The following is a 13,047-nucleotide window of genomic DNA, read 5'->3' on the forward strand; positions in this document are numbered from 1 at the left end:
CTGTCTGCATTATGGATTGGGTTCATTATTGCTCAAATAAACTGCCCCTTGTTTTGCCAGCTCCCATTCATATAGGTCCGTCTGTTATGGATGACAGAGCCACACACACACACACACACACACACACACACACACACACACACACACACACACACACACACACACACTGTGGCTGCTCATATGATTTCCTCCTCTTTGTGTAAACCCGAGGGAAAACATACCAGAAGAAGCAAAGCACGGACTCCATATGGATGAAACTGTGCAAACACATAAAAGCCCTTTAAAAACACTTAAACACGTAGTACCACTGTCATATAGGTAATTTGTCATAACCACTATGACTAATTGCAAAACTCCTTTTTCTGAAAGCAATTACTGTAGTACTATTAGATGCCACTGCGTTACATGAATTCAATACAGATTATTTTATGAAAATCGGTCTAATAAACAAACTAAATACTTGAAATGAACGCTTCACTTCTGCATTACCATTATTACTGTTGAACGCCATCTTGTGGAGGCCTTAAAAACTACAGCTGAATTAAGCTCTTAACACTTGCAATGATGCGTAAACCTGGACCTGCATGTAAAACATGTGAAACACACCCGTTTCAGACTGAGCGTTGTGGAGTTTGTTTATTGATTGCTTTTGTAGCAGAAGGTTCCCAGAAGTACAGTGGGCCCTCGTGGCACAATGGTGCTGACACATTGGTGGGTTTATGGTTTCAGTCAGCGTGAATACTGAACACTGGCCAGCAACTGCCCATGTGCAGCCTGGCCGGCTGACTTACTCGTCTCAAAGTGGGACGCATCCAAAAACGGTGATGGCCCCATGTGCTGATCCAGTATCCACTGGAAACCAATTAGAGCCAAACTGGTGGGACTAAATGACAACAACCCAAGGGAACGATGGTCACTGCATGTCACTGGAATGAATATATTTATGGCTTATTTTTTTCTGACTAAATAATATCAAAACTGCCTTGCCGATTTTAAACTGTTGGTCCTCAATCATCATCAAACCATTCAAACTTCTGCTGTGGGCAGCTCTGGGCCAGCATACCTGTCTCAACTTTGGAGTGGTCTGTCCTCTCCGTCACCTTCTCCTGGCTTATGAGGTAATCGACAAGCCGCACACCGATTGGCGGCTCGGTATGGTTCCACTCCATGATGACCAATGAGCTGCTGGGCTCGTAGGTGTAGGACAGCTTCAGCCTGGCAACAGAGTGACAGAGATGGTTTCAGCGAGCCGGCATCATAACCCGGGCTAGCATTGAGTTCTGCAGAACCGCGACCCAGTGAAAAGACATTCTGCAATGTCACAAGTACAGCTGATCACTGATGGCTGACTTGGCTTTTTTCTTGAGCGGTGATCTGCAGCTATGTAGCGTCCGTGTGTACAGAGGCTTTCCAGCCAAGCAATCAATGCAGCAGCTAATTTCATTGATTGGCACTCCCGGGAGAAATAAATCCATGACTGCTTTAAATCGTGGACACATTTTAAGACTATTCAACAATCCATACATGGCTGTAACATTCGGCCGCAATAAAAATCGGTGCACACATAGATCTTGCCGGCACCTTGCTTCAGAGATGCCAGTGAAACGATGGATGTGTTTGGAGAAAGATGATTGTTACTAACATGGGCTGGGGAAGTGGGGCGCAGGTGGGCAGTCCGTCTGCGCCGAAAGCACTGGAATCGCACCGACACCAGTCGTCAATGACGTCACCTTTCCCCGAACACCACAGCATGCTCATCATCGCCTCCTGCAGAGCCTACAGAGAGAGAGAGAGAGAGAGAAAGAGAGAGAGAGAGAGAGAGAGAGAGAGAGAGAGAGAGAACGAGAGAGAGAGAGAACGAGAGAGGAGAAGATAGTCAAACCTAAATTTAAAGCACATGCCATATTGGAAGAAGAAATATTCAAATGTAAATACTGTGAGAAAAAAACTATGGATAAGCAGACATCTCTCTTCCAAGTCTCTGGTTGTCAGAAGATCTCTTAATGCATTTCTATCAGGACTTTCTCTTTTTTTGTATGGGAACTACTACTGGGCCAACCCAGTGCATTTGTGTTGGGACGTCATCCACAAACGACAAAGACGTTCATTTAGATATCAAAAAAGCCAGCGTTGTTGATGGGAGGGCTCAGGGAGGTGGATTGGTTGCAAAACGATTGGAAGGCTCCTGATTGAACTAGACTGAACCCAGAGCCGCTCCCGATGAGCAGGTTGGCACAAGCAAGGCAAGTCTGGCAAGTCTGTGGCAAGCGCGTGGAAAGTGTGTGGCAAGTTTGTGGCAGGCGTCAGCTCTCTGACTACTGGCTCCCTAGTGGTGGCACCTCTCTGACTACTGGACTCCTAGTGGTGGCACCTCTCTGACTACTGGCTCCCTAGTGGTGGCACCTCTCTGACTACTGGACTCCTAGTGGTGGCACCTCTCTGACTACTGGACTCCTAGTGGTGGCACCTCTCCGACTACTGGCCCCTAGTAGTGGCACCTCTCTGACTACTGGTGGCAAGTCTCTGACTAGTTGTGGCATTCTTGTGACAACTACAGGCGCTGGCAGCTCGTGTCAGCTACCGACACCTAACTACATATAAAAAGAGGACAAGTAGAGACATGATTCGACCTGAAGTTTATTTAAAAATGTTGCGATATAAATAGTTCTGAATGATATTCAAAAGGATGATTTATTTTCATTGTTTTAGCTGATTGTTGTAAATGACTATAAAAGTAAATATTTAGAAAGAGTATAATTTGTTCAATTGGTTTCAAAACCATCAACATCATACATAAATACAATGAATGATAAACAAAAAAAAGTAAAAAGAGGTTGCTCGCAGGATGTAAACAGAGGATGGGGCTCAGTTGACTCAATTAAAATCATAAATATGATTTACGGCAGCTGACCTGTGTAACAACAGTGGGTGTTCCTAGGAAATGTTGCTCTACCCCACTTACCTTGGCTTTTTTTCTTTTTTCTTTATTTTACAATTGCACATGGACAATTTCATAACGTGTCAATAAGAGACAGTGAAATACATTTAAACATAGCGAGTGACGTTCGCCTGCCTCCGTCCTGACACTTGACTGACGCTGGTCACAGACTCGCCACAGACTCGCCGCTGTCCTGACACCTTTCTGACGCTTGGCACAGACTTGCCACAGACTTGCCACTGCCAGTAATCACACTCATTGTCTCTCGTACGGCGGCCTCGGCCATCAATGGCATTTGTTGATTTAAAAAAATTAACGCTCTGTGTGGTAGACTGGAAAAGCTCTAAATAAATAGTCCATTAACCATTTATCTCTACGTTTACTAGCTCACAGTTTATCATCCTGTCTTTCTTTGTTGGTGCATTGCAGCATATATTGGTGGCCCGTAGATCAGTGGGATCGTGTGAAAACATCAACATTAGTATTGTGTTGTGGGTCTCCTTCAGGTTATGTTCACACTGCAGGCAAAAGTGGCCTTAACGTGATTTTCATTTTTTGCGCATGATTGGCACATTACAGTGTGAACAGCACACATCACATTAAATCTGATTTTTGCAATTCATGTGTGCTCCTGAATCAGTTACAGGTAATCTGACTTTCAAGTCCCGACCCCCATCACACACACACACACACACACACACACACACACACACACACACACACACTCACACATATATACGCCAGTGTGTGGATATACTAACATTAAAAACTAAACTCTTCTCCACTTCCCTGCATCTCGTCTGAATAACGGATAAGTGTTCCTACATGGGTTTATAGAAAATGATCCTCTTTAAAGCTGCTATGTATAGAGATTGAGACCAATGCTACTACTGCCTCTAAACAGCTGTCAACATGGTGACAGGTGAGCTGGCAGTTTGCAGCCAACGGTGTTAACGATGCAAACTATGGCAAAACTGCTCACAACAACAATTATCACAATTGGCGTATAAAGTCCTGGGTTGTGGTCGCAGTGACATTTGACCACCAAATTCTTCACCAAGTTCATCTTTGATTACGAGTGGACGTCCAAATTTGGAAATATATTCCCTCAATGTGTTCCTGAGATATCACATTTAATGCACTGTCGGCAATGTGGAGGCAGGAAAAAGCTCAGTTCATCAAATATATATGTGTATATAATATATTATTATATTATTACCCTTGTAATGACTCAATAAGTAATGGCAAAACTTGAAAGTACCATTCGAAGCGTTGCCTGTGCATAACGTCTAATAACAGCGTCTGAAAGTGTCTGAGCTTCAGGAGGAAAAGCCCGACTCCCGCAGGAGCGTGGACGGCATCGTATCGACCTTTCTCTCCTCCCGCTGGAGGGGTAGAAGCTGCAACCACGTACAGTGTCGATACAGTCCAATAAGTCACAGCGCTGCCGGCAGATTGGGGCTCGAGTCTACAAAAAGGAAATAATGAGGCGGCGAGGTTTGTTTTTTTTAGCCCTGATGGATCATCCTTGTAAAGTCAAAAAAATATATTCGGGCAGGACGCTAGTTAATAGACTTGTCTGATGTTGAACTTGCTGTGTTGTTAGCTGCAAATTAAGGTGGCTTTGATGAGGAAATGGTGGAAAAGCTTACAATCGAGCAGCGTCGGACAATAAATAGTCCCATTGATCTTTCCCAGGAACGCTAGAGTCCAGTTACAGGAGAGAGAAGATGCAGACACCAATCACGATCGAGTCCCTGAAAACGGTGCCATGCACTCCGTATGAACAATCTTTTTTTAGACATTCGACGGTCCCAGATGATTCAAGGATAAACACGGCGGACACACCTGGTAGGTCTCGTTGTTGGACACCAGCTCGTAGATGGGCGCGGCCTTAGTGATCTGCAGCAGGACGGGCTCCGACCGCTGGCGCCCCTGCACCACCCGGGGGCTCATGTGGCACAGGTGGCAGGACCGCGGGCACTGGCCCTGGCTGTTGCAGTCCATGCGGACGCCGGCCGCCATGCGCTTGGCGCCAGTGTCCAGCAGACTGGCGATGTAGGCGGGGTAGGTCAGCGTCCTGGGCTCCTTGTCGCGCTCCTCCGACTCCTCCGAGGGCGAGTTACCTGGCAGAAGGGAAGAGACCGATTAAATGATGTTTCCAGACAGGATTAGGAAGCACTTTGCGAAAGATACAGCAAAAATACAAAGATATAAATATATATAAGCCTAGATTGTGAGGTCACATGGTCCTTGTAAAGAAAAAGAAAACTGAGAGAACATTTTTAGCAACATGACAAATGACCATGATATCTTTTCCCCTGTTTTGGGGACTCAGTTAAAGGATGACTTCAGTTTTTTACTTTATATCCCTATGCCTCAGTGTCTAAATGACTAATGGGGACAACCACCTTTGACATTGGTCCGGTGTTGAGGGAAAGCACTGTGATGTAATGTCATCGCCAATGGACCAATACAAATAAAAGTGCCACTGACGGGCTCAGGACTACATTATGGAAAGGACCCTACTCATCAATAAATACATATTTCTTTCCCTTTCCCTTGATTTGGGCCTTTTGTCATTGCGTCTAACAATTGCGTCTCGTTCTGATATCTCGCGTGGTTCCACATCGTCAAAATCTGCTCGGACATTTTATTTAGCTGACGCTTTTATCCAAAGGGACTTACAATAACAGTTCAGACAACACCAGCACTTCTCTCTCCAACTCACTGCTCTACCATTGTCTTACGGCAATAAGTCAGGTCATATGACACGATGAATTCTCTGTTGGGTTCTTCCCATAAAGTTGTCCGAGATTTATAAGAATCAGAGCAAAAACAAGCGTTTCATGTGGACACTGACGGCGAGGAGTTGCCTTGAGAAACGATTGAACTCCCGCATGCTCTCATTCGCGATTTAGTCAGAGTCAAGTCTTTCTGAATCATCCACTAAAGGGGTTTTGGCACTGCAACTTTACTTGGTCTGGTATGCTATTGGCGGCTGCTGTTAGCCAACGTTAGCAGATGTTTTAGTTTCACAGAAATTAAGTGAAAACCATGCAGGTTTCATTCAAGTATCTGGTTGGGGGTCGTTTTTCCTTCTGAAGGGTATGGTTCGGGGCCTTAACAACCCACATACTCATACGACACCTTTTTGGAAAGATTAGAACCTAAAGACTCAGAAACAGAGCGGCAACATTTCTATCTAGATTTAAAATTCTACTTTTGTATAGTATAAATAGTCCACCAATGAACTGGGACTGGGACGTCCACTTGCAGGCAAAGCTAAAGAAAGGTTCCTCATGCAGAACTTCAACACTATGTATCTTCTTTAAAAAGGGGATTTCTCAGATTAGCATCTTGGGAGACTGCTTTGGCTGTGACAAAAAAACAAAAGGCAATTTAAAAGCTCAAGCACCAATTAGGGAATAGGCTTGTTGTGCGAGCTGCCTTTGATGGAACACAACTCAGGTTTATGAGCCATGGGCGAGCGCACAAGCTCAGGGACCAACACGTAATAGGAATAATTTCTGTGCTTTAATGTTGACTTTTTGTTCCACAACTCCTTTAAAAGTGGTCCTCTGCACCTCCCCTCTTCTTTGTGTTCAGCGTAACAGCGGCCCGTGTTTGAAAGCATGTTACTGTATTTGCCTTGTGCACTTTGAGCTGGAGATTTTGTAAGACAAGAAAAAATAACATTTTTTCTTCTTATGTAAGCTGGGATAAACAAACGCTCACACGTAGCACCTTGAAACAAACTCCATTTCTCAGCCACCCACATTTACACCCCAGCTTTTCAAGACCAAAAATACTTTTTGCTTCAGCTCAAGAATTGCTGCTGTTAGTTTCTTTGTGTTATTATGTGACTTTGCGTTTTGATGGATTCAAAGTACCACAAACAAACACAGGTAGACCAGTGACTCCCATCTTCTGAGACGGTAATAAGAACACAGTTTTTGTCAATGGGGTCTCGTGGCTTCCGGTCCCCTATCGGAAAGGGCTTTCCAATGACAAGGTAAAGAGGAGGGATACACCGACAATGGATAACTAGCTCATACAACCCAACTTCAAATAATCCAAACGATCCTTTTAAGAATTTAGGGGAAACAACGTATCTGACGTTAATGTTAACGATTCAACAAAGCGGTCAAATGCAAAAGCCAGAAACACAGCATCAGAATGTCAGAATGATCGTACATGGAAGTTACACACCACGATCCATCATTCATTGAGACAGACGCTCCTCCTGCACCAATGCTATATACATTTGTGTATGTGTGTATGTGTGTGTGTACCCGAGTAGATGACTTGTCATTAAAAAGAGATTAAGAACCTAAGTGCAACAATAATAATATGCAGTGTTAGCTTTTCTTTTTCTTTTTTTTTTTTTAACTGCGAGGGTTAGTAATTAATACCTTGTTGATGATAGCTTATCACCCACACAGGCAATTCATTGTGTCTGACACCTGTTGTTTTCCCAAGTAACACTGTGATTAACTAGTTACAGCAAGTTTTAATTCAACCGAGTATGAGGGCCACAGAGTTTCTGTGACGCCTAGAAAAAGAAGCGCTCACAGAAATGCAGTACAGCAAATCAGACATTATTTCACTCTCAGCCACAGAGTGCAGATTTCTCCTTTAGAATATCTTTAAAAAAAAAGATTTTTGTTGAAAAATGCGAAAGCCCAAACCCACTCACCGCCTGTCGGGATTTAATATTAAAAGAAGAAGAAAAAAGCGAACCACACATAACAAAAAGAAAAGTCAGACCCTGAGCTAAGCGCACATTTGGCACTCCTGGAACCAAAATGACACAAAGGGAGGAAGAGAAATGAAGCCAAGGAAACAGTGGCGCTCATAAACTGATGAAGAAATCTGCAACACAAACCACTGGTTCATATGAGAAGGGTTGCAGAGACATTGAGAGTCCATGGAGCGCCTGGGCCCTTCATTTCAAAGGCAACCAGCCGGGCAGTGCGCATCACGGCAATTATCTAATATTCTAAACAAAGACAAATGACACCCAACGAGGGAAGTGGACCTGGTCAGGCGTAACAAATGGAAGTCTCCTTTGATAACATCGCTGGCATTCGTAGACCGAATAACTGGCTGCATTTGTGGGTCCCTCTCTGCGTGCGAGCGCGTCTCGTCGGTACCCTCGGCGACACGATTGTGCGGTTCTGAGGGGCCCTCGCGTTTGGGTCACTGGGGGACAAATCGATGGATAAGCCCCCACCGATCAGGGGCCACGTGCCGGTTGAATGAGGTCGGACAGTGGGACGTAAATCAATTTGGTTCACACATCACAACCCCCTTCTGGGCAGCATTGGTGGACCCCAACAGAGCAGAGGAAATCCTGCCTGCGCTAATCAAAGGTGATGCAATTGGAAGATTGGGCTTGTGGTGTGGAAGTGAAAGGGTTGGAGAAAATCAATGGCAAAAACAGAGAACAGACAGAAAACTACCCAGAGCGCAGCCGAGCGGTCGTGTGGCGAGTCGTATGGATGCACATAATCACATATGTAGCCAAGTATAGGATGTCTACGCCCTCGCACTCCTGACCGGCCGGGCTGGAATCCATCCCCGTCAGACCGGCTCGCTCCCCACTAATCAGCTCTCATCGTTCCATCTCCACTTGCCACCTCCTGGCAGATGGAAATGAAATGTGGCAGTTATATTAGGACAGCTGGGCGCCTTTCAGGGCGAAGAAGATTGGCAATGATTAGCTCAGTTTAGTTTTGGTTTAATTCAGTGTCCGCTGGGACCCCAGAAAGGGGGTGGAGTGGGATTCAAGAGGACGAGCAGCCAGGCCCGAAGACGCTGATGGCTAAACATACACGGAATATTATCACACTTAACCCTGCGCACTTTACTTTCAAGTCATCCATTCGGGGCTCAGTACACAGCGGAGATGTTTTATGAATGTCTTATGTCAGTTCAGTTTTCACTTTATTCTCTTTCAAACCAAAAGCTGAACTCACAAGAGATAAAAGTCTTGCTGAATCATCCACTTAAATAAATATCTGGCTGAAACTAGAACACAAAACTTGTCTTGAGTTATAATGAATGTCACTGAGTCACAGACATAGTGCATTTTATTAAAAGTATGCTCAAACCATATTCTAGTTTAATGTAAAAAGTGATCCACAGACCACTCACAAAACAGCCAGTAGTTTTGTGTAAGTGGTTACTACCCATTTACAATTGTGTGGCCGGTGACTCCTTATATTTTGGGGTTTCGAGGTCTGTATTCCAACTGCTCGTCACCCCAAGGTGAACTATTCGTTGTTGCTGCGTGGTGAGAATGTTATTCTCTCTACTTCTCTGTCGCATCAAAGTGAAACCAGAGAGCATCATCTTCTCCTTTGAACTTCGCTTAACATCGTTCTCCTTTTGTCATTCCCATCCATCCTTTGTCTCAGATTCTTATTTTATGCTCTCCCTCTTCCTCACTCACTTTCTCTCCATCTCATCTGGTAAAACAGCTTAATCACATCTATTTTCACAATATGCAAATACTTGTGTGGTAGATGTGAGGAAAGGAAAGCAGTATATTCCTTCTCTGCATCTCCATGCTAAAAGCAAGAAAACCAATCTCTCCCTTACACACACACGCATGCACACTCACACTCACACGCACACACACAGAGTTGTGCCGGCTCCTTCTCTGCTTTTTACATCCTCTCCATAATTCCCTTTTACTCCCTTTCTATTCTTTTGTCAGTCTCTGGCTCTCTAAAAGTCTCCAAAGTGAATTTGCACACTTATCTATGCATCTAAACTGCCATCAAAATCAAACCCTGCACACAAACATGCACCTGCTGTGAAGATGGGGGCTAACAAAAAGCAGCAAATACGTCTTTGAAGAGAATGAATCTCACATGCCTGCCGATGCAGATCCAAAAAGCTCATGACAAAATACAGCTTTGTGAGCCTGTAGATGTCTGTGTGTGTGTGTGTGTGTGTGTGTGTGTGTGTGTGTGCATGTGCGTGTGTGATGCCTTTATGCTGGTGGAGACATATTTTGCTTAGAGTTGAAGTGCTGGAAGTGATTTAGGTTAGTCGCTTCTTCGTCAAGAGGTACATTTCTGCTTGGATCTTGGGTGCAGCGTTGGAGCTGTAGCTTCAGGGTTGATATGTATTCGGTTCAGATAAAAGCTTCATGAATCAGTATCTTTCGTCATTAAAATTGCTTATGTGTAGTGTGTAATGTGTTACCTAAAGAGGTGAACCAACCTGTGCACTCCCAGTTGGCTGCAATATTACGGCTCTCGAACGCTCTCATCACAAGTATTTTTTTATTAGCTGTAGAGTAAAGTAGAGCAGCGATAGACTTACATTTGTCTGAGGAAAGCCGCTCTGAATGAATGCTAATGTTGTAATGTAGGATGTATAAATAGCTTCTTACAGATGAGCAATAGCAATTGCTATTTGTAAAAAAAAATAATGCTTCAGGATTCATGGATTCAGGACTTGGTTAAAGGTTCATTACACTTTCACGATACGGGTGATGTCACTAGATAGTTTTGCCCTGGTCTTTTTGTCACAGTAATACAAGGATATTATAGTATCTGAGCACATCTGGATACATGTGGAACAATTATAAAGTATAAAATACAGAAGGAACTGCGTTACGCTGGAAAAATGACCTCAAGTGATGTCACGTGAGGCTGAAGAATACAACTTTGATAATTGGGAAAAAGAATCTCTGTTGAACACTAGAGGCTACATTAGACGCGACTAGCATTGCAGCTAGGTGTGAGCGGTTGAGTTGCAGTGCGGGTAGGTCAATGTATCAATATTATATCCATATCGTCAGATGAGACTCGCTACCGTCTCAGCGCTTGAAAGTTGTAACATCGCATAAGTGATGACTTTTCTTGCCTGACGGTGAAGTGATGCAAGTGTTCTATTATTTGCTTTTACACACTTCTTAGCTATATCCACATCACGGCAAACAGTCAACCCGGCATTATCGCCACAACATCAAGGTATTCCGTCCAAAACATTGTGATCTTTGATCGTTTGGGTATGGCCCTCCGTATGCTTGGGTCACGTAGGCACCAGGTCTTGGCAATTTAACCCTTTTGTTTCGAGTGAGTCCAATGATATTGTGGGACTCACTTGAAGAGAGTCCCGGCATCCTTAAAGACGGTCGCTGCGACAGACGGCTCGGACACGGTCCGAAAACCAATCCCTCATACCAGCTGAGACCTAATTGGCGTCACTAAGCTGTAGACACAGGACAGATGCATGATGGGAAACTCGCCGCATGTATTAGGAATCTGTGGGTTTGTGTGCGTGTGTGTGTGTGTGTGTGTGTTAGCATGAAGCTGGGGATTCGCTGCTTCTTTGACCCGCGCTGCATCGAGCGGAGTGACTCATCATCTCCCCGGCACACAACAGATGGAGCTCACAGCTATTCAAATTCATATAATATCTCTCCATCCACCCCTTTCCTTCCCACACTCTCCGGTGAGAGATAACTCAACCGCTTATCCGCCGCTGACTGACTGCAGTCAGTCCTGCCTGTTTACAACAAAACAAACACATACACACACACACACACACACACACACACACACACACACACACACATTCTACATGTTTGTGAGAGGAGAGGAGAAAGGGAGACGCAGGGGTGTAAGTTCACACTTTTGTTTGTGCTTTCTGGAGTGAAAGCCTTAATTCATTTCCCTGCTGAACCCACGCGACCCCCCCCCAATATACCCCCATTTTATATGGCCTCCTGTGTGCAGAGCGATGACTCATTAAGTCCCCATTCATCTTGGCGATCGGACTGCTGCGATGTTTAGCCTCTTGACATTTGAGACGCCTGCCGACTTGCGCACCCCTCTCTCCTCCGGCCGGCTGTGTTGAAGACACCATCCGCTGTGACTCCAGTGACTCGGGTGTCTCAGTAGTACCCGCTTGGATCCACTAGATGGTGCTGGCGGATCGCTGGAGAGCACGAAATCAGTTCAGGAAGCGGGAGTCAAGCAGGGCAAACACCTAGCGGCCCTTTCAAAATGTGCTCGGGCCGAGATGGAGGTTTGATGGTCGTGAGCACGTGCAGCACGAGCTCCCAGCTGATCTGAGGGCAAAGTAACTTGGCAAACAAGATTTATGTAAAAAAAGAAAGAAAAGGGGTGTTTTGGTGAGCCTATTGTTTGTTGAAGGAGGAAAAATGACAAACAGAATTAGAGGCAGCAAATGAGACGTGGTCGATTTCTCTCTCCACATGCGCGTGCACATGCATGTGCACATAAGCGGCGCCTCCCCCATGCCACCTCGTGCAGGTTGTACTTTGATACCTCACGGCAGAGGCTTAGGGGGGAGGCGCCGCTCAGGGCCGTAATCGTCTAAAGCCAACCGTAAACAGAAAGGCCTGCGTTTCCCTTTCCGTCTGCAAAGACACGCTGAGCTTTGTTTGTCAATGTGTGTGTGTGTGTGTGTGTGTGTGTGTGTGTGTGTGTGTGTGACAGGGATAAGTTGGGAAGGAAGAGAGAGATATGGGCGGTGTGGCACAGGGCTCCAAATATCCCAGGAAGCTGCATTTGTATAGATATATATATTACACATATGCATCTAGGAACTACTGTCTCGGATTTGCCCTCTAAATCTCACCTGGTGGAGAACAACATGGTTTGTTGATTCGCAGGCTCATCATTCACCCAAAGGCCTGATCCAGTGTGGCCACGGCACGACCCCCCCTCCCCCTCCCACAGCCCCCCGACCCCCTCCTGCTGCTAAATGGCTGACCCGCAAACCTCCACCCAGAGGGCGGAGCACATTTCCCCATCGCATCAATTCACAAATCGCTAATTAACTGCTGGAGCGGCTAATTAACCTGGGATTTATCGCTAACCTTGCGTTAAGGACTCGGTGATGGGGACAGAAGGAATTCCGAGGGAAACAGATTTGACTAATTTGCCTGATAATTTACTGGCGGTACGCTCATCTGTCTGCTGGTGACGAAGGGCCGTTCTGATCATGTTACACTCTTGTTATTTAAATAGAAATATACACTGTCAGAGGGCTGATCAGTGGGATGTGTTGGCTGTGTTACTTCCCCCTTTTAGAATCAATACAAATATTTAAGAAAAATG

General features: G+C 45.1%; 1 protein-coding gene across 10 annotated transcripts in view; it reads right to left on the minus strand.

Moving 5' to 3' along the window:
• astn1 (astrotactin 1) overlaps positions 1–13,047 on the minus strand; it is a 356,366-nt gene that overhangs the window by 38,037 nt on the left and 305,282 nt on the right. For all 10 annotated transcript variants that reach the window (XM_068600596.1, XM_068600673.1, XM_068600641.1 and 7 more), the window contains 3 exons: positions 4,787–5,064; positions 1,643–1,776; positions 1,064–1,215 (listed from right to left, as the gene is read on the minus strand). In XM_068600596.1, the coding sequence (XP_068456697.1) occupies positions 1,064–1,215; positions 1,643–1,776; positions 4,787–5,064 (564 nt within the window). The remainder of the gene's footprint in view (positions 1–1,063; positions 1,216–1,642; positions 1,777–4,786; positions 5,065–13,047) is intronic.

Source organism: Clinocottus analis, unplaced genomic scaffold, assembly GCF_023055335.1.
Source record: "Clinocottus analis isolate CAN_PGR_092001 unplaced genomic scaffold, fCliAna1.0.p SCAF_11, whole genome shotgun sequence".
NCBI lineage: Eukaryota > Metazoa > Chordata > Actinopteri > Perciformes > Cottidae > Clinocottus > Clinocottus analis.